At 46.7% G+C, this 27,033-nt stretch overlaps 1 protein-coding gene across 1 annotated transcript in view; it reads right to left on the bottom strand.

The window, feature by feature from the left end:
- The window catches only part of SMC3 (structural maintenance of chromosomes 3), a 111,058-nt gene extending 90,695 nt beyond the window's left edge, over positions 1 to 20,363 (bottom strand). The window contains exons 1-3 of the mRNA XM_068258908.1: positions 20,217 to 20,363; positions 6,757 to 6,832; positions 4,815 to 4,853 (exon numbers count right to left, since the gene is read on the bottom strand). Of these exons, the coding sequence (XP_068115009.1) occupies positions 4,815 to 4,853; positions 6,757 to 6,832; positions 20,217 to 20,231 (130 nt within the window). The 5' untranslated portion in view covers positions 20,232 to 20,363. The remainder of the gene's footprint in view (positions 1 to 4,814; positions 4,854 to 6,756; positions 6,833 to 20,216) is intronic.
- Positions 20,364 to 27,033: the final 6,670 nt, after the last annotated feature.

The following is a 27,033-nucleotide window of genomic DNA, read 5'->3' on the forward strand; positions in this document are numbered from 1 at the left end:
TCCGATCGTTGCCAGCATCTATAGCAAACAGGGGAACGCGTATATAACGCGTTCCCCTGTTTGGCTTCTCCTGTCGCCATGGCGACGATCGGGATGACGTCCTGACGTCAGGCACACCCGATCCAGCCAATAGCGCTGCCCGGAACGCATTGATCCGGGCAGCGCAGGGCTCTGGCGGGGGGGGGCCTCTTCAGCCGCTGCGTGCGGCCGATCGCCGCAGAGCGGCGGCGATCAAGCTGTGCGCGCGGCTAGCAAAGTGCTGGCTGCGCGCACAGCAATTTACAGAATGAAAATCGCCCCACCAGGGGCTGAGATCTCCCCCTGCGCGGCATAGCCCGAGCTCAGCTCTGGCTTACCGCCAGGGAGGTTAAAGTGAACCAGAGACGAAACACCCTCATGTATTTTACCATATATACATCAGTGGGAACATTAGAGAAAACACCTACCCTGCTCTCTGTTTCATCCTTCACAGCTCAGCCGGCTTCTTATCAGCTCTGATAAAATCCAGGACTGAGCATTCAGTCTGGCTTTGCTCCTCAGGAATCATTATAGCTGAATCATTATAGCAGAGCCAGAAGGGGGCAGGTTTGGGCTTGAAAAGACATCAGAGAAGACAAACTCCACTATAATGAATACTGAGCAAAGCCAGACTGAATGCTCAGTCGGGGATTTTATCAGGGCTAATAAGAAGCAGGCTGAGCAGTGAAGGATGAATCAGAGAGTAGGGTAGGCGTTTTCTCTAATGTTTCCACTGATATATATGGTGAAATACATGAGGGTGCTTCGTCTCTGATTCACTTTAAAGGACAATTGAGGTGAAAATAAACAAGTTAAACAAACAATTGTATCTATCCTCCTTCTCCTAAAAAGGACTAAGATATTCCAGTGTTATTTTATACTTAAATCTACATTTTAAGTTTATTTTGTTTTTGATCAATGACACATTCATTGAAGTATGCCAGAGCTAAAATCTATGAACTATTGTCCCTTTTGATCTCTTTCCAGCTCTCAGAAGCCATTTTCTGCTAGGAAAGTGTTTTATAGTTGTAACTGCCACTTATATACCTGATTAACTCTTTCAGGGCGCGTTCACACTAAGGGCGTTTTTGGCCTTTTTTCAAGCGCAGGAGACATTCAAAAATCACCCTAAAAACGCTTGTGCAATGATTCCCTATGAGAGAGTTCACAGCTGAGCGGTTCATTAGCGATCTGCTCAGCAAAGCACTACTTATACTATTTTTGAGGCGATTTTGCCTTAATGGAAGGTATAGGAAAAACGCAAAACGCTCACAAAATCGCTTTGTGCAGCGATTGCACAAGCGGTTTTTAAGTATAAATACATTGTATTTATTCTTTTCCGGGTCAAAGAGTTCACCTTGCGTCAGGGAATGAATTACAAAACCACTCTGGAAAAGCGCTTAGAAATTGGCATTTACCAGAAACGCATCGCTCAGTGGAGCGCCCGGGGGTGGGGGGGGCCTAGCACACAAAACGCTTGCGTTTTCGATTTTAGGTGTGAACGAGGCCTCAGGCAGAGAAAGAAAAAAAGGAATACAGCATAGTTATTTGTGTGCTAGGCACTGTACATAACACGTGTCTATCCCATCATGTCACCTCAGGTACCATTTAACACATCTGTTCTGGCAGTTTTTTGCTTTGTTTTTTACAAAAGCTATCCACGGCAGAGTCAGTTATGTTTTGTATTGTGTTTATTAAATGTTTTGCCCAAATCTACACATACCAAAGTCCAAATTAGTAAGTAGGATTGTAATTCAGGTGCAAATAAATTTGAGATGATTGAGAATTACTGTAAAACCAACAAATTAAATCTTGCAGTGAAAGCATTTTAGTGCAAAGATTTGCAGTAACATTTGCATATTTCTGCATCAACAGAGAATTATATGCATACTTCATGTAAAGTAGAAAGTTGACACAGCCCAAAAAAAAAAAAAAAAAAAAAAACAGAAAAAAAACACCATTGCACTAAACGCTGACATTTGTGGCACAGGAATATAGGGACACAAAACTGACTAAAGACTGCTGAAGGCGGAATTTTAATACAAAAAGCAGCTTACACATACGTGGCAGATGGATGCAAAAACCCAGAACACCTATATATGGCAGCAGCAGTCTAAAGATGCATACACACATCAGACTATAGTCTTTGGAAAATGAAAGATCACAGACCTATCTTACCACCCTTCATGTAGTATGATAGCATTTCTACACAGTCTATTCTCTGGAGCTGAACTCCCCATCAGAAAAAAACTTTGCAATATGCTGCACACACAGCTGCTGTACAGACACAAAAGATGAGTATCTGCAAAAGATCTGTTCCTGCAAATTTCTTTCATAGTCTATATGATATCTGTAGATCCTCATACACACCTTGTTTAACTGACATTCATCTGCAGATCAGACAATCACCTGCAGATCTGAAAATCCATCCTGGTGGATCTGATCTGCAGATGAATGTCAGTTAAACAAGGTGTGTATGATGATCTGCAGATATCATATAGACTATGAATGCAATTTGCAGGAACGGATCATTGGCAGGAACAGATCTTTTGCAGATACTGATCTTTTGTGTCTGTACAGCATCTGTGTGTTCAGCATCTTGCAAAGATTTTTTCTGATGGGGAGTTCATCTCCACAGAATTGACTGTAGGTATGGCTCTCATACTACATGAAGGGTGGTAAGATTGATCTGTGATCTTTCATTTTCCAAAAACTATAGTCTGATGTGTGTATGCACCTTAAGGGTTAAGGGCAGACCGAATAACAGAATCAATTTACACATGTACCGAATTTAGCAGAAAGGTTTAAAACCTCTATTCCCTGCTTAGATTACAGATGATGCTGGCTATTAACGCCTATTGCTGCAATATGCAGCATATACCTTGTGACAAGGAGTGCGACCCCTTTGAATGGTGGCTGCTGCTGAAGATGCTGCAGCTCAAGAGTACCACAGTACAGAAGGACATTCAGTAGTGTGGCTCCTGCCCTCTAGTGGAGAGAGAGAAAAATGTTCCAAGCAGTGAAGAAATCCATCCTGCTTCTGCAAATGAAATGATGGAGTTGGCAGCTGCTGGCTGCTCCTTCACTACTGTTTAAAGGACAACTGTAGTGAGAAGTATATGGAGGCTTCCATATTTATTTCCTTTTAAACAATACCAGTTGCCTGGCCGTCCTGCTGGTCTGCAATAGTGTCTGAATAACACCAGAAACAAATATGCAGCTAATCTTGTCAAATCTGACAATAATGCCAGAAACACCTGATCTGCTGCATGCTTGTTCAGGGTCTATGGCTAAAAATATTATGCCTTGTACACACAGAGATTTTCTGGCAGATTTACTACCAGATTGATTATTTCCAACATGACTGATCTGATTTCCAATCGAATTTCCATAAAAATGATCGGAAAAATCGATCTGAAATCAGAACGGACATGTTGGAAATAATCGATCTGGCAGTAAATCTGCCAGAAAATCTTAGTGTGTGTACCAGGCATTAGAGGCAGAGGATCAGCAGGACTGCCAGGCAACTGGTATTGTTTAAAAGGAAATAAATATGGCAACCTTCATATCCCTCTTGTTACAGTTGTCCTTAAAAATAATTACGGTAATAATTGGTTTCCTGCATCAAATTCAGGCTACCACCATCTTGAAAAAAAAAAAAAAGACATGGAAAATGCAAACAAATGCATGAAGAATGAGAGTGACTGCAATTTTGCTTCCATATGAGATTCTGGGAGTTTGTGTAGTAGTTATCCCAGCATGCAACACGATCCTGCCTAAATGAATGATTGTCCTTTTCAAAAAATCAGGATACTTACCTAGGGAGAGGGGGAGGGAGAGAGGGAGGAAGAGAGAGAGGAGAAGGGAAATCCTCCCCCCCACCCCAGCTAGGATCCCAAAAGCGTCATGGACTCTCCTGCACACTGAGCAGTAGCACAGAGTAGCACAGTCAGGCTTGGCAGAAAAAGCCATCTATGCAGTATAGGCAAGCTCCTTCGACAAGCCCTCGCTGACAGGCATGCGGTGGTTTTGGCGCTGGAATGGCATTAAGGAGGGCGACCGGGGAAGCCTCAGGAGGATCAAGAGACTTCAGTCTCCTGAGGTAAGTACCCAAATTGGGACTTTTTTTTACTTCAGGGTCTCTCTAAAACGTAATGTTAATTGTTGTAAATGACATGAACAATTTTTGATTTGGGTCTGCTTTCACTTTTAATTTTTGATAGTGTAGAGCTGTCAATGTCCTTGCTGTAAAATACCATATATGACTGCCCGTTAAGAAGCTGCAGAGGACATGAGGAGAGGTAGCTACTAATCCCGACGTGCTTCCAACACGTGCTCTGCATAGGGGAACCCCGCACAGAATGTCACCTCCGGATAATCTGATCCTCCCACTTTTAGCCCCAAATTTGCATATAAAAAATTGTGGCTTCTCTGTGGTAAGATTACTGTAAACACACACTTTTTATGTCACTTCCTGTTCAGACAAGAAGTTAATGAATCTCATCAAAAGAATAAACTTGACAACATTTTTTTAAATGAAGAGTTAAAATTTCTATATGGATTCTGCTTCCATTGTCAACATCCTTTTCCTGTGTGCCCCAACAAGGGCACAGCTACTGGTAAACTGGAACAGGTCCTAATAAATTGTCAATGTATTCCAAAAAAAAAATTGGGTATATTTGGGCTTTTAAAAACAGTCATACTCTGGCTTTCAGATTACTAAATAATAATAAAAAAAAAATAGGTTAGGATAGCTATCACAACTCAGTATCAAGAAAAGCAAACAATAAGCTTACCATAGAAGAAATTACTCTTGCCGGATCCATTCCTTCCCACTGGAATACACAAGAACAGGAATATAGTGAACCATTGTTATAGCATCAAAAAGCCATTCCTGAAGTGAGAGGTATATGGAGGCTGCCATGTGTACTTACTTTTAAACAATATCAGCTGCATGGCTATCCTGATTATTCCGGCATAAGTGGAGCCTGAATTTAACACCTTAAAAAAGTATGCAGCTAATCCTGTCCGACTTGTCAGTAACATCTGATCTGCTGAATGCTTGTTCAGGGTCTATGGCTAAAAGTATTACAGGCAGATGATCAACAAGACTGCCAGGCAACTGGTATTGTTTATAATAAAATATTTTGGCCTCTACATATATCATTCTTACTTGAGATTCCTTGCATCCTCGTGGCCCCCTCTGCGGTCCCACTGGTGGCTGTGGTAATGCACGACTTCAAGTGAAGTCGTACATGCTCGCCCCACTGCGTACCCATCGCAGCATAATGTTGGCCACTGTAAGAGGCCTGTGCATTCTCTAAAGACTGAACCGCGCATGCGTAGGACTCTGCCGGGGACCTCGCAGGCTACGGTGAACTTGAGGAAGCACCAGGCAAGCCCAGTTTTCTTTTTTTAAGACAAAGCTCAGGGTCCTTTTAGGTGCGGAATCACAAACCGCAGCCATGTCTGAGGTAAAAGCTGCTTCATTCAGCTGCCCAGGTAAGTACAATTTTCCTAAAACAAAGCTCAGGGTCCCTTTAAGTTGAAAACAATAAAAAATATGACTCTAGAAAAGAGCTATATGCCTTTACATACTGTATACAATTTATTATCATAGAGATGTATTTTAAGTTCAGGTTTGCTTTTAAGTTGTCATTCCTAGAGAGATTTATTTTTTGCTATATGGAAGTGAATGTTTACTTTTTTTTATTTATTCATTTTTATTAACCTGGGGCCTCGTTTAGTCCCCTGCAGTCACCACGATCCCTTGTTGTCTTTCCATTCTGATCAATTCAGCAGCTGTCCCCTCTGAAAGCTGCATGCACAGCCCCAGGCCACCTCTATTGCGCTCTCCTGGCAAGGAGCGTTTGGCGCTTGCACAGTTCATTAAATTTGCCATTCCATATGTGACCAATACTCTGGTAACTGGACTGAGATCGAGGAGGCGCGCAGCAAGGGCAGCACATGCGCAGTAACCCACAACTGGCTCAGTCAGCCAGCTTTCGGAGGGGCACAGCTGCTGAAAGGATCCGAGAAAAATGACAGCGAGAGGCCAGGTCGACTACAAGGGGCTGGAGGAAGCACCAGGTAAGTTAAACTGCGCACCTAATATTTCTATTATATTAGAGGTGGCTATAAATCTGATCAGAGGCATCAATTACTTCCACACACTGCAGAATTGATTTTTAATAGATTTCAGCATGAAATCTATTGAAAATCTATAGAACCTACACTTCCCTCTGTTTCTGCCAGGACCCCCCAGGTCCCTGCCCTATTAATAGTGGCCCAACAGAGTACTCACAGCAGAGCGCACTCACTCACCTGTCCAGCTCGTACTCCTCCAGCATCCTTCCATCTGCATCTTCCCGATGCCATGAACATCTTTACGTGCTTTTGAGTCACGGAGAAGTGGCATTGGGGAGATGAAGACAGAAGGACACAGGAGGGAGTGCGCCGGCCAGACAGGTGAGCAGCAAGTGCACTCTGCTGTAAGCCAGAGGGTACCATTAATTGGGGGGGGGGGGGGGGGGGGGAGAGAATCACCGGCTCTGGGGCCCCAGGCCATTTATATACAGCCTCTACCGAGTAAGATCAATAATTTTTTATTAATTTCGGCTGAAAAACAAGCGAAATTACAATTGAGTGGCTATGTTGGCACGTTGATATCCATCAGATTTGATCAGTGATTAGTGTACGGACACCAAGTTTTCTTAAATTAATGACAACCACACTCACCAATAACATTGTGTTTTGAACTGAAAGGATCAACAACAGTCTGATCCCTGTAGCTCCGAAAGCCCTGGATGATCACCTGAGGGGGAAAACAAAAATAAGGATTTTAGTAACATGATGCAGGTTACACAACTTAAAGAGAATCTGTATGAAAAAAAAAATGTCCCTGGAGTACTCACCTCGGGAGGAGGAAGCTTCTGGATCCTATCAAGGCTTCCCCCATCCTCCTCCGTCCCACGGTGGTCTCCCTGGGCCCCTCCAAACAGCGGCCATGTAAATATTTACCTTCCTGGCTCCAGCGCAGTACAGCGGACCCGACTGGGATCAGCTATTTTTGAGAGCCGCAACAGCGCCCTCGCTGGAGCCGGGAAAGGTAAATATTGTACAGCCTGACAAATTGTTGGCTGTGCATTGCGAGGGGTGCAGTGAGACCATCGTGGGACACAGGAGGATGGGGGAAGCCGCAACAGGGCCCAAGGGCTTCCGCCGCCCGAGGTAAGTACCACCCAGGGGCATTTTTTTGTACAGAGTCTCTTTAAAAATTTAGAGAACAGACCGAATACCGGTTCACCCAGCTGCCGCTGAAATACCGGGCAGCATAATTACTATTCCCCCCTCCGAGCTGTGATAACTCAGAGGAAGTAATAATTCAGGGTTCAGCTATTACCAGCAGCCATATTACAATGATTACACTGCTGCGCGGCCACAGACAAAACAAGGCGGTGCCCAGGTCAGGCGAAGCATGAGGAAGAGCGCACACCGAAGTAACCTGCTTCGCTCAGATTATCCCTGGAATTGCCCCAGGTGACAGGAATGTTGCGGGAATACTCCCTCATGAAATGCTTTGCTACCACTGCAATTATGCCCAGGGCTGTGGAGTTGGTACATAAATCATCTGACTAACTCCGCCTCCTCAGTTTATGAAACCACTGACTCCAGATGCAAAAAAATTGCACTGACTCTTCAACGCCAGAAAAAGAGCTTATCTGAGCTCTCCGACTAATTTAGTCAGAGAGCAATGCTATTTTCTGAAGCACTTATACATTAAAGAAACAAAGGACAACTTCAGTTAAGGTGCCCATACACTCGTCAGATTGGCAGCAGATAGATAAGAAATGCATCTGATGGTCTATCTGATGCGTTTTTAGAACATTTTTTACCAGGATAGAATTCCAACAGATTTCAGTTTGAAATCTATTGAAATTCGATCTGATGGCATTTTTTTGCCATCAGATTTCCATTAAGGCCAATGCAAACTGATAAGCAATCTCTTCAGATCGACCTAAATTTTCCACCCTGCAAGTTCGATGGAAATCCATCGAAATCGATCGAAATCGGCCATTGATCGGTCGATTGGCCAACCGATTTGCAATCGATCGATCGGTCGGCCAGAAAATCGGCTGAGTGTATGGGCTGCTTTAAAGGATACCCGAAGTGACATGTGACATGATGAGATAGATGTGTTTGTACAGTGCCTAGCACATAAATACGGTAACTATGCGGTGTTACTTTTTTTCTATCTCTGTGTTACTTTTTTCTTTCTCTGCCTGAAAGAGTTAATTATCAGGTATGTAAGTGGCTGACTCAGACAGGAAGTGACTGCAGTGTGATCCTCACTAATAAGAAATTACCCTTTTTTTACCTCTTTCTTGCTCTCAGAAGCCATTTTCTGCTAGTAGAAAAGTTTTATAGATAGAATTTCTGATCAGTGAGGGTCACACTGTAGTCACTTCCTGTCTGAATCAGGACTGAGTCAGCCACTTGCATACCTGATATTTAACTCTTTCATGCAGAGAAAGAGAAAAAAAAAGGAACACAGCATAGTTATTTGTGTGCTAGGCACTGTACATACACGTCTAGCTCATTATGCTACATGTCAGTTTGGGTACCCTTTAAGATTTTACTGTAGAGGAGTTCAAAGGATCATTAGCTCTGGTTTGTTTCATAGTTTAAAATACACAGTGTAGTCTGTAAACTGCAAATATTAGAGAAAGTTGCAATGCAAAACAAAAAATAAAAAACTATAACTGAAAAAAATATGGAGACTCTTCTTTACTACCAAATGTTCTATTAATTATTTGCACTACACATACAACACATTAGTGTTAGATAGTGACTGGATAGGATTATGGTTAACCTCCTTGGCAGTTATCCCGAGCTAGGGTCAGGGCAGTAATCCCGACCTCTGCTCGGGGTAGCCGCCGGAGGCAGTATGCAGAGCAATGAGCGCTGCGGGAGCGTTTCTACATACCTCCCGGGGATCCCGACGTCGGCTGGCATTCATCTTCCTTTTCTCCAGGGCTCTACTTCCTGCTGGTGAGATCGCCGGCTGTGGTCATGACAACAGCCGGTAATCTCATTTTAGAGTTGCAGCGCCACCCGGAGGATGGAGGCTTAATTGCAGCGCTGGAGCCAGGGAGGTGAGTGGTTGTGGAACTGCTGCAGATCTCCCTGGCAGCATGATTTTTTTTAGGTTTTAGGGTCTGAAAGGGTGCAAAAAAATTGCACCGCTTTTAGACCCTAAAATCCAGAAAGAATCAGAAAGCCAAGGGGGTTAAGGGCTCTGCCTCTGACACAGGAGACCAGGGTTCGACTCTCGGCTCTGCCTGTTTAGTAAGCCACCTATTCAGTAAGAGACCTTAGGCAAGTCTCCCTAACACTGCTACTGACTTTAGAGCACGTCCTAGTACAGCTCTGGCGCTTTTAGTCTGCCAGGAGAAAAGCACAATATAAAGGTTATTTGTCTTGTCTTGACATATCATACTTTTTTTACGCTTCAGTGTCACTTTGAAGAGCCTATTCCATCTAAAACAAACAAACATTCTATTGATCCTCCTCTCATATAAAGAGATAATTACTTGCTGGGTCTTTTACCTCCAATTCTCTCCCTGAGCCTGCTGGCTTCCGGGTAGAAATGCTGTGGTGTTTCTGTGCCAATATCTCGGCTAGAGAAGGTGCCATGGTACTCCTCCACAAGGGGGGATAGGCTACTCACCAGAAGTCAGCAGATACAGGGCTCGGGGAGTGACTTGGGGGGGGGAAAGACCTGGCAAGTACTAAAGGACAACTGTAACGAGAGGCATATGGAGGCTGCCATATTTATTTCCTTTTAAACAATACCAGTTGCCTGGCAGTCCTGCTGATCCTCTGCCTCCAATACTTTTAGCCATAGACCCTGAACAAGCATGCAGCATGTCAGGTGTTTCTTACAGTCAGATCTGATAAAATTATCTGCATGCTTGTTTCTGGTGTGATTCAAACACTACTGCAGCCAAATAGAACAGCAGGGCTGCCAGGCAACTGGTATTACTTAAAAGGAAATCAATTTAGCAGCTTCTACATCCCTCTCGTTACAGTTGTCTATTAAAGAGAACCCGAGGTGGGTTTGAAGAATGTTATCTGCATACAGAGGCTGGATCTGCCTATACAGCCCAGCCTCTGTTGCTATCCCAAACCCCCCTAAGGTCCCCCTGCACTCTGCAATCCCTCATAAATCACAACCACGCTGCTGACAAACAGCTTGTCAGAGCTGGCTGTGTTTATCTCTATAGTGTCAGTCTGCTGCTCTCCCCGCCTCCTGCATAACTCCAGTCCCCACCTGCATCCCTTCCCTCCCTGCTGATTGGAGGGAAGGGACGGGGGCAAGGACCGGAGCTATGCAGGAGGCGGGGGAGCAGCTGAGACTGACACTACAGATGTAAACAGAGCCTCACAGCACGGCTGTGATTTATGAGGGATTGCAGAGTGCAGGGGGACCTTAGTGGGGTTTGGGATAGCAACAGAGGCTGGGCTCTATAGGCAGATCCAGCCTCTGTATGCAGATAACATTCTTTAAACACACCTCGGGTTCTCTTTAAAGGGAAAATAAAGACAGCGATGGAGGCTGCCATATTTAATTTACTTTTAACCCTCCTGGCGGTTAATTTTTTTTGCCAAATAGGCAGAAATCCAATTTTTTTTGTTTCATGTAAAGCTACCAGAATGGTAGCTACATGAAACACCACTAGAGGGCGCGGGGGGGCTCTTCCGCCGCTGCGTGCGATCGCCGCAGAGCGGCGGCGATCAAGCTGTGCGCGCGGCTAGCAAAGTGCTAGCTGCACGCACAGCACTTTAAATGGGGCAAATCGCCCCACCAGGGGCAGAGATATTATAAGGAAAACGAGCAGAAGATAAGAGAATTGCCCGCAGGGTCGAGCGGGGGAATCGATTGGGCGGCATAATCGAGCGGTACAAACGTAACGTGTATTCCCGGCATTATGCCTAGTACACACCATACAATTTTCTGTTAGATTTTCTGTAATTAGATTATTTTCTGTAAAGTACTGGCAGAGACTGGTCATTATCTCTGGTGCATTGTCTTCTGGTTATCGCCTGCTGAGTAGAACAATGCCTAATTGCTAGGCAAATAGATGGTTAGATAGATAATTTCTAACATAAAAAATTGTATGGTGTGTACTAGGCATTATGCTGGATACACATGGTGCGTTCCCGAACTCAATGCGCCGCTCGATTCGCTTTCGATGGATCGTTAGGTCGATTTGGCATACTTTACATGTGAATCGACCTAACAATCATCGAAATGCGCTCGGAAATAATAGAGTCTACGCGAATCGAGTGGCGCATCGAGTGCGGGAACGCACCGTGTGTATCCAGCATTAGAGGCAGATGATCAGCTGAATAGCCAAGCAACTGGTATTGATTAAAAGTAAATAAATATGGCAGCCTCCACATCCCTCTCTTTACAGTTGTCCTATAAAAGGGAAAATAAAGTGAGACAGATATAAAGGCTGCCATATGCATTTTTTTTCTTAAACAATACCAGTTGCCTGGCATCCAGCTGATCTTGTATGTAATGTATCAGTTGTGTCTGAATCAAACACCTGAAACAAGCAATGACACCGGAATAACTTTTTATTACTTATGCCATCAAAGCGATACATATTAGGGGTGCACGGTTTCTCGGTTTTAAATCGAAACCGCGATCCATTAGAAGACGATCTTCTGATCGTCAGTTTTTTGCGAATCGCGGTTTCGCCTGCCCGAGTGCCCGTACGGCTTTGCCCGCCTGAATGCATTCAGTTCTGAATGCGGAGGGAGGTGGGGGGTGGATCCACAGCGTGCCGTCCTGTCATACATAAGCTTGCTACTGATTGGGCAGAAGAAGCTGCGTACATCTCCGCCCACCGCCTGTTAGCGACGATATGACGGCATCGGCGGTAGGTGGAGCTGTACGCCGCTTCTTCTGCCCAATCACTAGCAAGCTTATGTATGACAGGGCGGCACGCTTGACTTGAGTGGATCCACCCCCCGCATTTAGCATTGCAACATTGTTACACTCGCCGCCGCGCCTTTATTAACTTTTCTGACCCCACAGCGACATCACCGGCTTCTGTGCGTGCGTGTGTATATATATATATATATATATATATATATATATATATATATATATATATATATATATATATATATATATATATATATATATATATATATATATATATATATATATATATATATATATATATATACATATATACATATATACATATATACATACACACATGCAGAGAAGCCTGTGATGTCGCTGTGAGTTCAGAAAAGTTAATAAAGGTACGGCGGCGAGTGTAACAATGTTGCAATGCTAAATGCGGAGGGAGGCGCAGATCACAGACCCTGACCCCATACACTACAACACACACACACACACACACACTGTACACACACACACTGTACACACACACACTGTACACACACACACACACACACACACACACACACACACACACACACACACACACACACACACACACACACACACAGTGATCTGGCTGGAAGAGGCTGAACACACTGTGACACACCGTAATGCAGTGAATGAGGGTGGCAGAGCCTAGTAGTGGCGGGGTCTGTGTGAGTCACTGGGTGTGCGGCAGCAAAGAATGACCCCCCCCCCCCAATCTTTTCTCTGTCACACAACCAGTGGAAAAAAATCGTGAAAAATCGAAATTGCAATTTCTGAGAGAAAAATCGCAATTTCAATTTTTCCCTAAAATCGTGCAGCCCTAATACATATCTTGTTTTTTTTACTGGGCAGTACTCTTCAGCAGTAAGACCATAGCAGAAACGCTGCATTCCCACGGCAGAACGATTAATACCCCCGAAATCCCCAGGGCAAAATTCAGGGCTTCTTCCAGATAGAGGCAGAGCTTTGTACAGTAGCTCCGCCTCTGCTTGCGTCAATCTCTGCCTCCTCTCGGTCTTCTTTCACTGAGAGGGGTGGGAAGAGGCAGAGATCGGAGAATGACGCGAGCAGAGCTCTGCCTCCCCTGGGCAGCAAAATCCACGACCTGGAAAGTCGTGGAATTTTGTCCAGGGATTTTGGGGGTATAAAGACATCTTTCTGCCGCGGGAATGCGACGTTTCAGCTATGGTCTTACTACTGAAGAGGACTGCCCAGTAAAAAGAGGTATTTTTTTTTAAGACTTCACATTCTCTAAATAAACATTACACAAAAGAAAAAAAATCCAGAAACCAAAAACGTTAAATGAACCAATGGTCACCATCACATATACTGAGGAAGGCAAAAGTAACACATACTTCCACATCCCGTAACCAAATTAGGACTCCTAAGGATCGGTTCTCATCTGCGTTTTCTTGCGGAACGTAAATAGAACGTATACTGTACAAACGGAACGGATGTGAAAGGATCCAATGTTGACCTACAAATGCATTCACCATCGTCCGTTGGTTGGTACGAATATGTTCCGTACATTCCAGTCCCTGAATCGAAAAATTGCTGCAGGCCCCAATTTTCCCGACCGTTCTGGCCAGCGGAACGAAACCGGACAAAAATTGCTGCAGCACTGGGGCAATGGAAATCGGAACGCTTCTTCACACTAGGGGGCTCAATTCACTATAGCGTGATAACTGCTATGACAGCAGTTATCACGCGATGTGCCGCGCGCAAAGGTTTTCACACGCACAGCGTTACTATCACGCTAGTGAATAGAGCCCTAGTGAAGAAACGGACCGTTCCACGAGGGAATGGGGGGAAGCGAACCTGAGCGGCGGGAGGGTGCAGCAGCCGGGCGGGTGAGGGAGGGTAAAATACACACCTAATGCTCTTTTGAAGCCGTGGGTAGAGGCTTCCGTCTGACTAGTCACATGACGCGCTGTATAGTGACAGCGGAAGAGGAGGAAGCCTCTACCGCCGGCTGCAAAAGAGCATTAGGTATGTATTTGCCGGCAAACTGAGTGAAAACTGATCCAATCGATCGTTGATCAGATCCGTTTTCACTTTCTATTTGGCAGTGTGCACAGAGCCATCCGGATCCGGTGAAGCGGAGACCAGATCCGCTTACCGGATCCGTTTGGCTCACAAACGCAGATGTGAACTGTGCTTTAGATGCAGCAACTTAGGGTTCGTATAGACGTCCGATAAAGATCGTTCGTTACGAACGATTCGTGACGTTTACACGATATTCAAATTAGACTGAAAAGATCGTTCGTAATGAACGATTGTGTACACACGTGAGCGATATAAGTATAAAGTACTGAACGACGAACGATTAAAAAATGCGTGCGCAAACGGAAGTGACGTTATGACAGGCAATAAGAACATGCGTTATCGGACGATCTTTGTACACACTGCAACGATTGAACGATTATCTTTCGAAAAAATCCGCCGGGTTGGATCGGTCGGATTGAACGATAACTGTCGTTATCGTCCAAAAAAACGATCGTTGGAAAATTTGGAGCGCACGATTATCGGTCCGATTGTCGTTATCGTTCGTTTTCGAACGATCGTTATCGTACGTGTGTACTCAGCTTTAGGTCCCAGGCACTCTATTGTTTCTGTGCAACAAAGGTGGCTGTGCAGAAACACATAGTTCTTGGGTTGCAGGGTTTATTTAAATCAATTAAATTGAATTGGCCAGCACTTTGAGAGGAACTGTTGCGAAAATCTTAAAATTTAAAACACATACAAATAAGAAGTACCGTATTTTTCGGACCATAAGACGCTCCGGACCATAAGACGCTCCAGGTTTAGAGGACAAAAATCAGGGGAAAAAAAAATATACTAACCCTGGTGCATCCATGGTGCAGGGGCATCTTGTGGATCTTCTCCCCTTAATCTTCCCCCCAATTATTTTCCTCTTGAGTCCTTCTTTGACCATCCTGTGTCCTCCTCTCTCCATTTGTCCTCCTCTGTCTCCTCTGTTCCCATGTCTTTTCTGTTCCCTTGTATCTCTCTTGTCCCCCGGTGTTCTCCTACCCCCTCCCCATCTTTGATGTCCCCGGTGTCCTCCTTTTCTCTCCCCTGTGTCTCTGATGTCACCCCCCCCCCCCCCCCATCTTCCCTGGTGTCATCCCCCTCCCCCATGTCCCCTGGTGTACTCCCCCCCCCCATCTCTGATGTCCCCTGGTGTCCTTTTCCTTCTCCCCATCTCTGACATGCTCCTGTGATCTGCTGCTTTCCCCCTTCCCCTTGGCTCTGATGTCCCCTGGTGTCCACTTTTCCCCCAGTGGCTCTGATATCCCTCTTTCCCTTCTCCCTTGTGTCTCTGATGTGCCCCGTGTCATCCTGTCCCCATCTCTGATGTCCTGGTTTCCTCCTTTCCTCCCTTCCCCATGTCTCTGATGCCCCCCTTTCCCTTCTCCCCCATATCTCTGATGTGCCTGTCATCCTTTCCCTCCCTCCGCCCTCTGATGTCCTGGTTTCCTCCTTTCCTCCCTTCCCCATGTCTCTGATGCCCCCCTTTCCCTTCTCCCCATGTCTCTGATGTGCCTGTCATTCTTTCCCCCCCTCCGCCCTCTGATATCCTGGTTTCCTTCTTTCCTCCCTTCCCCATGTCTCTGATGCCCCCCTTTCCCTTCTCCCCATGTCTCTGATGCCCCCCTTTCCCTTCTCCCCCATATCTCTGATGTGCCTGTCATCCTTTCCCTCCCTCTGCCCTCTGATGTCCTGGTTTCCTCCTTTCCTCCCTTCCCCATGTCTCTGATGCCCCCCTTTCCCTTCTCCCCATGTCTCTGATGTGCCTGTCATCCTTTCCCCCCCTCCGCCCTCTGAGGTCCTGGTTTCCTTCTTTCCTCCCTCCCCCATGTCTCTGATGTCCTCCTTATCCCGATCCCATCTCTGATGTGTCCCCCTGTGGCTTAATTTGCTTCCTCTGTCCCCCTTAAGGTGAGATCGTTACCATCAGCAAGAACGATGTGGAAGATCCTCAGTGCGGACGAGCAGGGATTCGGTCCTCGTTCATTCATGGATCCAGCTTCAAAGTACTTCCTTCAGGTTGCAGGCACCATGCGGCCAATCAGGAGAGGCGCTGCACGGACAACATCCAATCACTGCTACCGCTGTTCTAAGAGGACGCGATGGTCCCGCGGGCGGGACAAGGCTCTGTCATTGAGCCAATCGAGTGCAGTGATTGGCTCAATGACAGAGCCTTGTCCCGCCCGCGGGACCATCGCGTCCTGTTAGAACAGCGGCAGCAGTGATTGGATGTTGTCCGTGCAGCGCCTCTCCTGATTGGCCGCATGGTGCCTGCAACCTGAAGGCGCACTTTGAAGCTGGAGCTGCGAATGAAGGAGGACCGAATCCCTGCTCGTCCGCACTCAACATCGATCACGCTGATGGTAATTATTTCACTTGCAGGGGGACAGAGGCAGCACATTAAGCCACAGGGGGCACCGATACACGGGGTGGGGGAGGACATCTGGAAACACGGGACATCAGAGATGGGGAGGGAGCTGAGGAAGACAAAGGCACATTAGAGCCCCTGGGGTTGCAAAGGAGGACACCGGGACATCGGAGACAGTTGGAGGGGGGAAAGGAGACAAAGGAGCACATCAGAGACAAAGGATGGCAGCCTCCACAGGACACCTTCGGACTATAAGACGCACTGACTTTTCACCAACGCTTTTGAGGGAAAAAAAGTGCGTCTTATAGTCCGAAAAATACGGTACATTTCTCCCAGAGTAAAATGAGCCATAAATTACTTTTCTCCTGTTCCTGTCATTTACAATAAGAAGTAGAAATCTGTCATTACCAACAGATTTTGGACTAGCCCATCTTCTCACAGGGGAGTTCTCAGGGTTTTCTTTTATTTTTAAAAGCACTTAGTGAATGGCAGTTGCCCCGCCCAACTGCCAAAATAGTGTACAGCGAGCAGGGAGGCTGGCCAGCATCTTTGTATAAATCTTTTTCAGGGAATCTAGTTATAAAGAATAAAGGCCATGCTGAGAATCCCCTATGGAGAGATGGACTAGTCCAAAACCTGTCGGTAAGGTCAGATTTCTACTACCTACTGTGAGTGACAGCAACATAGGAGAGCAGTAATTTATGGCTCATTTTACTCTGGTAGAAATGTACTTCTCATTTGTATGGGTTTTAAATTTTAAGATTTTGGCGACAGTTCCTCTTTGATGCCACAGCAGTGCACTGACAAAACATACTCCAGCGCAGCACAGAAGTGTACCCATCAGGCAGTGCAGTCTATACACTCTCTGATGTCCCTACTGACGTGGACTGCTAAAGAACAGCATAGCAAGGCAAAAAAAAGTGTACTCAGGACCTTAGGGTGCACTCAGCAGGCCATCTTGGAGGAGGTTTTGTCCGAGGACACACTATTGGCTAGGTAGTGGTCGGTTACTGAATAGAATATTTGTCCTATCTCAAGAGGAGCCCAATATAAAACCCTATACGCATGCTAGATAAAACTCAGCCAAGGCGGTCAAGAAGAACCACCTCTGCCAAGAATCTAATGTGTCCTGCGGCCCTTGACCCCTTGGCCAGTGATACTCTGGGCAGATTGAGTCCAGCCATAGCATGGTTCTACTTATGCGCCTTGCTCTATTGGACCCATCTCTATCCACCCGCACAGTAGCAAAACACTTCTTGTGGTCAGTGACGCGTCTGTACAGTGTCGGACACCCACGCTATCGCCTGAGGGATCAATTATCAATGCCGCGCTGTCAACATTCCTTGTACATGTGTACAGAGTGAATACAAATCATTGTACTGTATATGGCCATATGAGAATGATGGAAGTAGCGGGTGCAGAGCAATGCCAAAACACACTTATCTATGCAGTTACTCCAATGCAAGAGGCTTGTTTCTCTTGTGAGGGCCCCCCCCCCCCCCCCCCCAAGTTCCTTTTACATGATGGGAATAGTAGGGTCTCCACAACAGCTGACATGGCAGCCTTGCTACTGACTCATCACAAGTGAAGGTGCTAGTCCACTTTAGGGGACCCAGCAGGAATCCTCATGGGGAACAGTGCTCCAATCACAGTACCCTCTTACAGCACAAAACACTGTGATTGGCCGAATAGTGTGGGTGTAGTTTACTACAACCTATTGGAAATCAATTCAAGTAAGTGCTGTCCACTCAATCACATTCCTGGAATTTCCCTATGAGGTTTCCTGTTGGGTCCCCTAAAGCAGACTAGCGCCCATGTGGCGGCTCTTATGTTGCCAATAGGTTCTTGCGTCCCCATAGTTAAATTGTAGGACTGGCAGTAGTAATGTCTATGACAACATTGTACAGACATGGTGACCCCTCATGCTGGGAGTTGTAGTGCCTCCATAACATCAGAGACAGAGTAGTAGTGTCCTTATGTCAGACATCCCACAGACGTGGTGACCCCCTCATGCTGGGAGTGTAGTTCCTCCATAATATCTGACAGAGAGTAGAACGTCTCCTTGACAACAGACATTCTACAGATGTGGTCACCCCTCATGCTGGGAGTTGTAATGCCTCAATAACAGAGACAAAGTAGTAGTGTCCCTATGACAACAGACATGCTACAGACATGGTGACCCCTCATGTTGGGAGTTTTAGTGCCTCCATAACATCTGCAATTGAGTGTAGCAATGTCCCAAGACAACACACATTCTACAGAGTAGCAGTGGCCCTATGACTACAGACGTGGTGACCCCTCATGTTAGGAGTTGTAGTGCCTCCATAACATCAGGGACTGAAAGTAGTAGTGTTCCAATGACAACAGACATGGTGACCCCTCATGCTTGGAGATGTAGTGCCTCCATAGCGTCAGACACATGTAGCTGCTATGCTGGGAGTTGTAGTGCCTCCACAGTGTCAGAAATCTGTAGCTGCTGTGCTGGGAGTTGTAGTGCCTCCACAGCATCAGACACCTGTAGCTGCTGTGCTGGGAGTTGTAGTGCCTCCACAGCATCAGACACCTGTAGCTGCTGTGCTGGGAGTTGTAGTGCCTCCACAGCTTCAGACACCTGTAGCTGCTGTGCTGGGAGTTGTAGTGCCTCCACAGCATCAGACACATGTAGCTACTATGCTGGGAGTTGAAGTGCCTCCACAGTGTCAGACACCTGTAGCTGCTGTGCTGGGAGTTGTAGTGCCTCCACATCAGACATGTAGCTGCTATGCTGGTAATTGCAGTGCCTCCACAGCATCAGACACATGTAGCTGCTATGCTGGGAGTTGCAGTGCCTCCACAGCATCAGACACATGTAGCTGCTATGCTGGGAGTTGTAGTGCCTCCACAGCATCAGACACATGTAGCTGCTATGCTGGGAGTTGTAGTGCCTCCACAGCATCAGACACATGTAGCTGCTATGCTGGGAGTTGTAGTGCCTCCACAGCATCAGACACATGTAGCTGCTATGCTGGGAGTTGTAGTGCCTCCACAGCAGACACATGTAGCTACTATGCAAGGAGCTGCAGTAGCACAATTACTACTATGCCCTGCAAAACAGACATTCTGCAGTTGTGGTGACCCCTCATGCTGGGAGTTGTACAACCTCCATAACATCAGGGACTGTAAGTAGTAGTGTTCCGATAACAGACATGGTGAACCCTCATGCTTGGAGTTGTAGTGCCTCCATAATATGGACTGGAAGTAGTAATGTTCCTATGACAACAGACATGGTGGCCCCTCATGCTTGGAGATGTAGTGCCTCCACAGTGTCAGACATGTAGCTGCTATGCTGGGAGTTGTAGTGCCTCCACAGCGTCAGACACATGTAGCTGCTATGCTGGGAGTTGTAGTGCCTCCACAGCGTCAGACACATGTAGCTGCTATGCTGGGAGTTGTAGTGCCTCCACATCGTCAGACACATGTAGCTGCTATGCTGGGAGTTGTAGTGCCTCCACAGCGTCAGACACATGTAGCTGCTATGCTGGGAGTTGTAGTGCCTCCACAGCATCAGACACATGTAGCTGATATGCTGAGAGTTATAGTGCCTCCGCAGCGTCAGACACATGTAGCTACTATGCTGGGAGTTGTAGTGCCTCCATAGCGTCAGACTTAGGTAGCTGCTATACTGGGAGTTGTAGTGCCTCCGCAGCGTCAGACACATATAGCTACTATGCTGGGAGCTGCAGTAGCACCACAATAACAACAATGCCCTGCAAAGCGCCCCATGCTTAGACACAACAGACAGCTCTTTTCCCCAGTCAGCTGTAAGCCGAGGCGCAGCACGGGTACCTGTTTGATATACATGGCTGCGGCCAGGCCCCTCCTCCTCAGTCGGTGTTCCGGTGAGGGGCGCCGCTATCCCCGGCCTTTCCTACTCCGAGTCTCCCGCCAGCAAACAAAATGGCGGCCGCCTCCTCCCCCCTCACCGCACAGCGCGGAAGCGACCAAAAGCGGGGGAGAGGAGGGCCGTACCACTTGTCCGGAGGGTGGGAGACTCTGCTGAGCGTGCCAAAAACCCTACCGACTGCCGCTAGGAAAGGGAAACTATATGATACAGGCAAAGAGTTAAAGCGGAGCACTCCAAAGAGGAGCGGGACCGCTGATAATAAGTATGCAGCCGGCGACTCCCCCCAGTACGAGGCAATGGTACAGTCTGCCTGAGGTAAGCGCTGCTGGCGCTAAACAGAACCTTCATTATTTACAGCAGCGACCTCTCTGGCCGGTATGAACAATAATACAGTAGTACTGTAGTAGTAGTTGTAGTAATAATAATACTGTAAAAATAATACTATGTATATATGTATTGCTATTTTAGTAATTACACAGATAAAAGCAACTCACATACAAAAAACATGAGCTTCCTTATCCAGAGAGTTGAAAAGTAAACTGAGTTACTGGAGCAAGTAATCAGGTGACAGCTGTACCTGAACTGAAAAAGCAAACTAAAATTAACCATAATGTTTTGCCTCCTTCACTGCACTGTAGCACTGTACATGGCCTCAATTCACTAAGCAGTTTAGACTAGTCTTCTGATGAATTTTAGTCTACTGATGGTTTGGTGTACTGTTTTAGACCTGGTCTAAAACATTCAGTAATTAGGTTGGAAGTGGCGTAGCTACAAACCTCTGGGCCCCGATGCGGAATCTGGATGTGCCCTCCCCCCCCCCCCGGCAACAACCGCAACCCCCACAACACCCGACGCACACACATATCCGAATCCCTATAGCTGTGCACGGCATGGCTATATCAATTCAGCTTTGCAGCAGCATGGGTGCCACGTTCAATTTGCAGACATTCGCAGCACCCAGAGGAAATAGGGCAATTAGTAGCAAGATGCCTTTAATTAGATAGATTACTATCAGTATAGGCATAGAATAAAGATGCATACACACATTCAATTTTGATTGGTCAATCACTGACCAATTTTACCACTGCATGTAGTATGAGGGCCAAGAGACTTTGAATACTGTGAACAGAGCTGGGCTCTCATAATACCTAGAAGTAGTAAAATTGGCTATTCAAAATTGTATGTGTGTAACAGGCTTTACAGCTAATACTGTACATACAATACAGCTGGTTTACAATCAGGAAAGGGACAGAGCAACACCTTATACTGTACATACTGGAGGTAGCAGGGATCAGCACACACTGCAGCTAGTTTACTGTCAGTACAGGCACAGAGCAACACCATATATTGTACATACAGGAGGTAACAGATCAGCAAACACTGCAGCTAGTTTACTATCAGTACAGGCACAGAGTAACAGCTTATACTGTACATGCTGGAGGCAGCAGAGATCACCACACGGTGCAGTTAGTTTACCATCAGTACAGGCACAGAGTAACAGCTTATACTGTACATACTGGAGGTAGCAAGGATCAGCACACGCTGCAGCTAGTTTACGATCAGTACAGGCACAGAGTAACAGCTTATACTGTACATACTGGAGGTAGAAGAGATCAGTATACACTGCAGCTAGTTTACTATCAGTACAGGCACAGAATAACAGCTTATACTGTACACATTGAAAGTAGCAGAGATCAGCTCGAACCTAGTGCTGGGAATACACGGCTCGATTCTGAGCTGATAAGATGGCTCAATAGATAATTTCCGACACGTCCGATCGTTTTGCCGCTCGATTCTGCATTGGGGACAATGGAAAAAGATAAGAAAAACAAGCGGAAAATAAGAGAATCGCCCACAGATTTGAGTGGCAATAACGATTGGGCGCAGAATCGAGCCCCAGAATCAAGCCCCAGAATCAACCCGTGTATTCCCAGCATAAGACCCGGCTCACACTTACGTTTAAAAACTTTGCTGCCAACACGCACATATATATACACACACACTGCTATACACACACACTGCTGCTGACTGACACACACGCACACACGCATGCAGCCACGCACACACACACCTTAGCACTGGGTCACAAAGCTGACTGGTAATACCAATTTGTATTATACAAACATGCATAATTAAACTTCACACTTAAATAGGATAATAATACAAGTGCATAACCATTCTAGAATACGAAAAACACTGCAATAAAATGCTACATTATAAAGCATAAATTCCCTGGACAGATTATAGGACCAACACAACAAACATACCCAGGCAATCAGGGGTGAGCCTGGGGTGCCTGGCACCTGGGTGCTAGATTTTCTCTGGCGCCTATGGGAGTGTTTAAATTAACCGCGCCCAACCACATAACCACACCTATGTCCTGCCTAATCACACCCACACCTTCCACCTCTTTACGCATGCATGTGATACCCCATTCCTACCCCTCTTCCATTGGCTTGCTCCTGGCTGGCTTTGGCTGCCTGCGAGTCTGCTAGTCTCTGGACTGACGCAGGCTGAGAGGTTCTGCGAGTGCGACGCAGTCACACACTGCGTATTTATGGCTGCCTGCGGCCACCCTACTCTCGCTCGCTGTCGTCGGCTCCTCCCCCCGCCAAGCCCAAGCGTGAGGTGGGCTGCCTGTATCTTTCCTGTTGCGCTGCGCAGCCTGCCAGTGTTGCCAACCTTTCATGTTATGTTTTACTGACAAATACCTAAAAATTTACTGACAAAGATTATTTTTACTGACAAAATTTCCCCACTAAATGCACATAAGAGACACCGTTTCACCAGTAAATGCACGTAATGACAGACAGCCTTTCATCAGTAAATGCACATAATGAGAGACAGCTTTTCCCAAGTAAATGCACATAATAAGAGACCGCTTTTCACCAGTAAATGCACATAATAAGAAACCGCTTTTCACCAGCAAATGCACATAATAAGAGACAACTTTTCCCCAGCAAATGCACATAATAAGAGACAGCTTTTCCCCAGTAAATGCACATAATGAGAGACAGCTTCTCACCAGTAAATGCACATAATAAGAGACAGCTTTTCACCACTAAATGCACATAATAAACCCTTTAGGCAGTGAGTGACAGGGAGCCCCTTTAGGCAGTGAGTGACAGGGAGCACCTTTAGGCAGTGAGTGACAGGGAGCCCCTTTAGGCAGTGAGTGACAGGGAGCCCATTTAGGCAGTGAGTGACAGGGAGCCCCTTTAGGCAGTAAGTGACAGGGAGCCCCTTTAGGCAGTGAGTGACAGGGAGACCCTTTAGGTAATGAGTGAGTGACAGGGAGCCCCTTTAGGCAGTGAGTGAGTGACAGGGAGCCCCTTTAGGTAGTGAGTGAGTGAGTGAGTGACAGGGAGCCCCTTTAGGCAGTGAGTGAGTGACAGGGAGCCCCTTTAGGCAGTGAGTGAGTGACAGGGAGCCCCTTTAGGCAGTGAGTGAGTGACAGGGAGCCCCTTTAGGTAGTGAGTGAGTGACAGGGAGCCCCTTTAGGCAGTGAGTGACAGGGAGCCCCTTTAGGCAGTGAGTGACAGGGAGCCCCTTTAAGAAGTGAGTGACAGAGAGCCCCTTTAGATAGTGAGTGAGTGACAGGGAGCCCCTTTAGGCAGTGAGTGACAGGGAGCCCCTTTAGGCAGTGAGTGAGTGAGTGACAGGGAGCCCCTTTAGGCAGTGAGTGAGTGACAGGGAGCCCCTTTAGGAAGTGAGTGAGTGACAGGGAGCCCCTTTAGGCAGTGAGTGAGTGACAGGGAGCCCCTTTAGGCAGTGAGTGAGTGACAGGGAGCCCCTTTAGGCAGTGAGTGAGTGACAGGGAGCCCCTTTAGGCAGTGAGTGACAGGGAGCCCCTTTAGGCAGTGAGTGACAGGGAGCCCCTTTAGGCAGTGAGTGACAGGGAGCCCCTTTAGGCAGTGAGTGACAGGGAGCCCCTTTAGGTAGTGAGTGAGTGACAGGGAGCCCCTTTAGGCAGTGAGTGACAGGGAGCCCCTTTAGGCAGTGAGTGAGTGACAGGGAGCCCCTTTAGGCAGTGAGTGACAGGGAGCCCCTTTAGGTAGTGAGTGAGTGACAGGGAGCCCCTTTAGGTAGTGAGTGAGTGACAGGGAGCCCCTTTAGGTAGTGAGTGAGTGACAGGGAGCCCCTTTAGGCAGTGAGTGAGTGACAGGGAGCCCCTTTAGGCAGTGAGTGACAGGGAGCCCCTTTAGGTAGTGAGCGAGTGACAGGGAGCCCCTTTAGCTAGTGAGTGACAGGGAGCCCATTTAGCTAGTGAGTGACAGGGAGCCCCTTTAGCTAGTGAGTGACAGGGAGCCCCCCCAGCCGCCGCTGCCGCTTCCCCCTTACCTTGCAGGCTGCGGCGTGTCAGACCTCAGGATCAGTGGCGACCCGACCAGTAAGAGCGGGCGCCGGACGCACCCGCTCTATATGCGAAAGTGATGTCACTTCCGCATATCAGTGCGGGCGCTGGGTCCCAGCGCCCGCACTATTGGTCGCCGCCTGATCGAGGTCTGACGGCTAGAGGGAGGGAGGGAGCAAGCGGCGACTAGAGCGGGGGGGGGGGGGGGCCGGGTCCTCCAACACACAGCCCCCGGGGCCCGGGCCCCTCCCCTGCCTCTTCAGGAGGCGGGCCTGGTCGCCACGGCGACCCCTGTGACCGCGGGCCCTACGCCAGTGTAGGTTGGTAAAGCAGGGAAAATGCTCAAAAGATGCAATTCAAAAAGGCAAACGAGGAGTTACCATGCCCACTTTTTCTGACAGAGATTAGACCCACTGATTTCTGTCGGTAAAGTACTTCTGTGAGGTATTTTAGATGTGAAGATGGAACCTTTTGAATTAATTATGCAGGAGTTTAATTGTATACAGAGGAGAGTTCATCAGAGGAGAAGGATGTCAGTCATAGCTACTCGTTTGTGAATTGCATCTTTTCGGGCGGAGAAGTTTCTTTTGCCTGTCCTGAGAGACTGACATGGACATGGAGAGAGACAAAAAAAACTTTCTGCTCTCTGAACAATTGTTGTAATGACTGCATCGGCTCACATTTGTAGACAGTCCCTATTCATTGTGCAGCAGGCTCTTGTGTACATCACCCTGCCCCCAGCCTCTTCACCCCTTCCCAAGTGCTGTGTACTGTAGTGATGCTGGGGAAGTCTGCAGAGCTAGTTCTGCTCCATCAGAGGAGGACAGAGTGAATGTAATAGACTGAGGCTGGTAGCAAACTCCTCTGTTGGTTTTCTGTATGTATTTTCTGCACACCATGGCCCATATGCACTTCCCTATTTCTCCTGAGTTTTCTCCTAGGTGATATTTTTAAACTTGTTAATAAATTGCCTTTTAAACCACCAGAAAGCAAGAAAATACTTGAAATTATTTTGATATTACTTTTTCACCTACTTTTTTGGTACTTTGTAGATGAAAACTGCTGGAAAATTATTTTAAATCAAAGATGAAAAATTATCTCCTAGGAGAAAACTCAGGTGAAAAAGTTAATTGCATATGGCATGCACGTTGTATTACAGAAGCCAATGTAATTGATAGAGAAAATGTGTGCAATGCTTCACTGCTGTCTGTTTTTATCTGCATGGGGAAAACACGTTCAAGTGTGCACTAGCCAATTGAATAGCATTGGTTCTCAGTTTACCTGTGCAGAAAGTGAGGGGGAGGGGAGGGGGCCCCATCCAAAGTTTTGCAGGGGGGGCCAGTGATTTCTAGTTGTCTGTCTGTGGGGAGAGATTAGCTGTGTTGTTTTGATACATCAGTAACTTTTTAACTACTTATGCCATATTAGTGATATATATCTTGGTTTTTTTTTCAGCAAAATCTAGGCTTTCTTTGGGTAATATTTTTTTATTTCTGCCCATTAGGGTTTAAAACCAGACTTTGTGTCAACTCCGTCATTTTTGGTGGGACTTTTGGCATGGATCCCCCTCTGGCATGCCCCTGTCCAGGTGTTAGACCCCTTGAAACAACGTTTTCATCACTTTTGTGGCCAGAAACAGTCTTTGTAGGTTTTTGCCTGCCCATTGAAGTCTATGGCAGTTCGCCAGATTCGCCTGTTCGCGAACATTTTGCGGAAGTTCACCGTTCACAAACAGAAAATTCTAAGTTCGCAACATCTCTAATGATGGACAGGCTGTGGGAGAAAGTTCCAAAGGAGAGGTGACACTCGTGAGAAGTCCTGGATGTGAGAGTGAGAGGATGTAACTGGATGATAAGAGGGTCTGGTGGAAGCAGCAAAGGGACGGTATCTGGAGATTAATGAAGACATTTATGGAGGGGACAGCGCTGGATGGGGAAAAGAGGTAAGTTACTTACCCAGCATCACTTTATGCGCTGATCTCTGCATGGGTGGTGGAGGGATGCTAGGACAACACGGAAAGCTATATGCGGTGGGTTGAGGGAAACAATTAGACTACCAGAGAAAGCTATTTGAGGGTGGTAGGGGACAACTACTCTCACATAGCTGGTGGTTGGACACAAGGGAGAGCTTTATGGGGGTTGGATGGGGTAACCACTAGGACACCAGGGAAAGCTACAGTATATGGGGGGTGGAAGGGGTAACCACTAGGATACCAGGGAAACTATATGGGGTTGGTGAAGCCACTAGTAGAATATCGGTAACATTACTGACATTCTACTATTGGGCACTGGCTAATACCAATAGTAGACTATGGGTAATTGTATCAATATACTATCATTTTACCTAACCTTCTTCTCACACTAAACCGCCCTCTACCTACATCTAACACTACCGTCCGACAACAG

This window comes from Hyperolius riggenbachi, chromosome 10 (genome assembly GCF_040937935.1).
Source record: "Hyperolius riggenbachi isolate aHypRig1 chromosome 10, aHypRig1.pri, whole genome shotgun sequence".
Lineage (NCBI taxonomy): Eukaryota > Metazoa > Chordata > Amphibia > Anura > Hyperoliidae > Hyperolius > Hyperolius riggenbachi.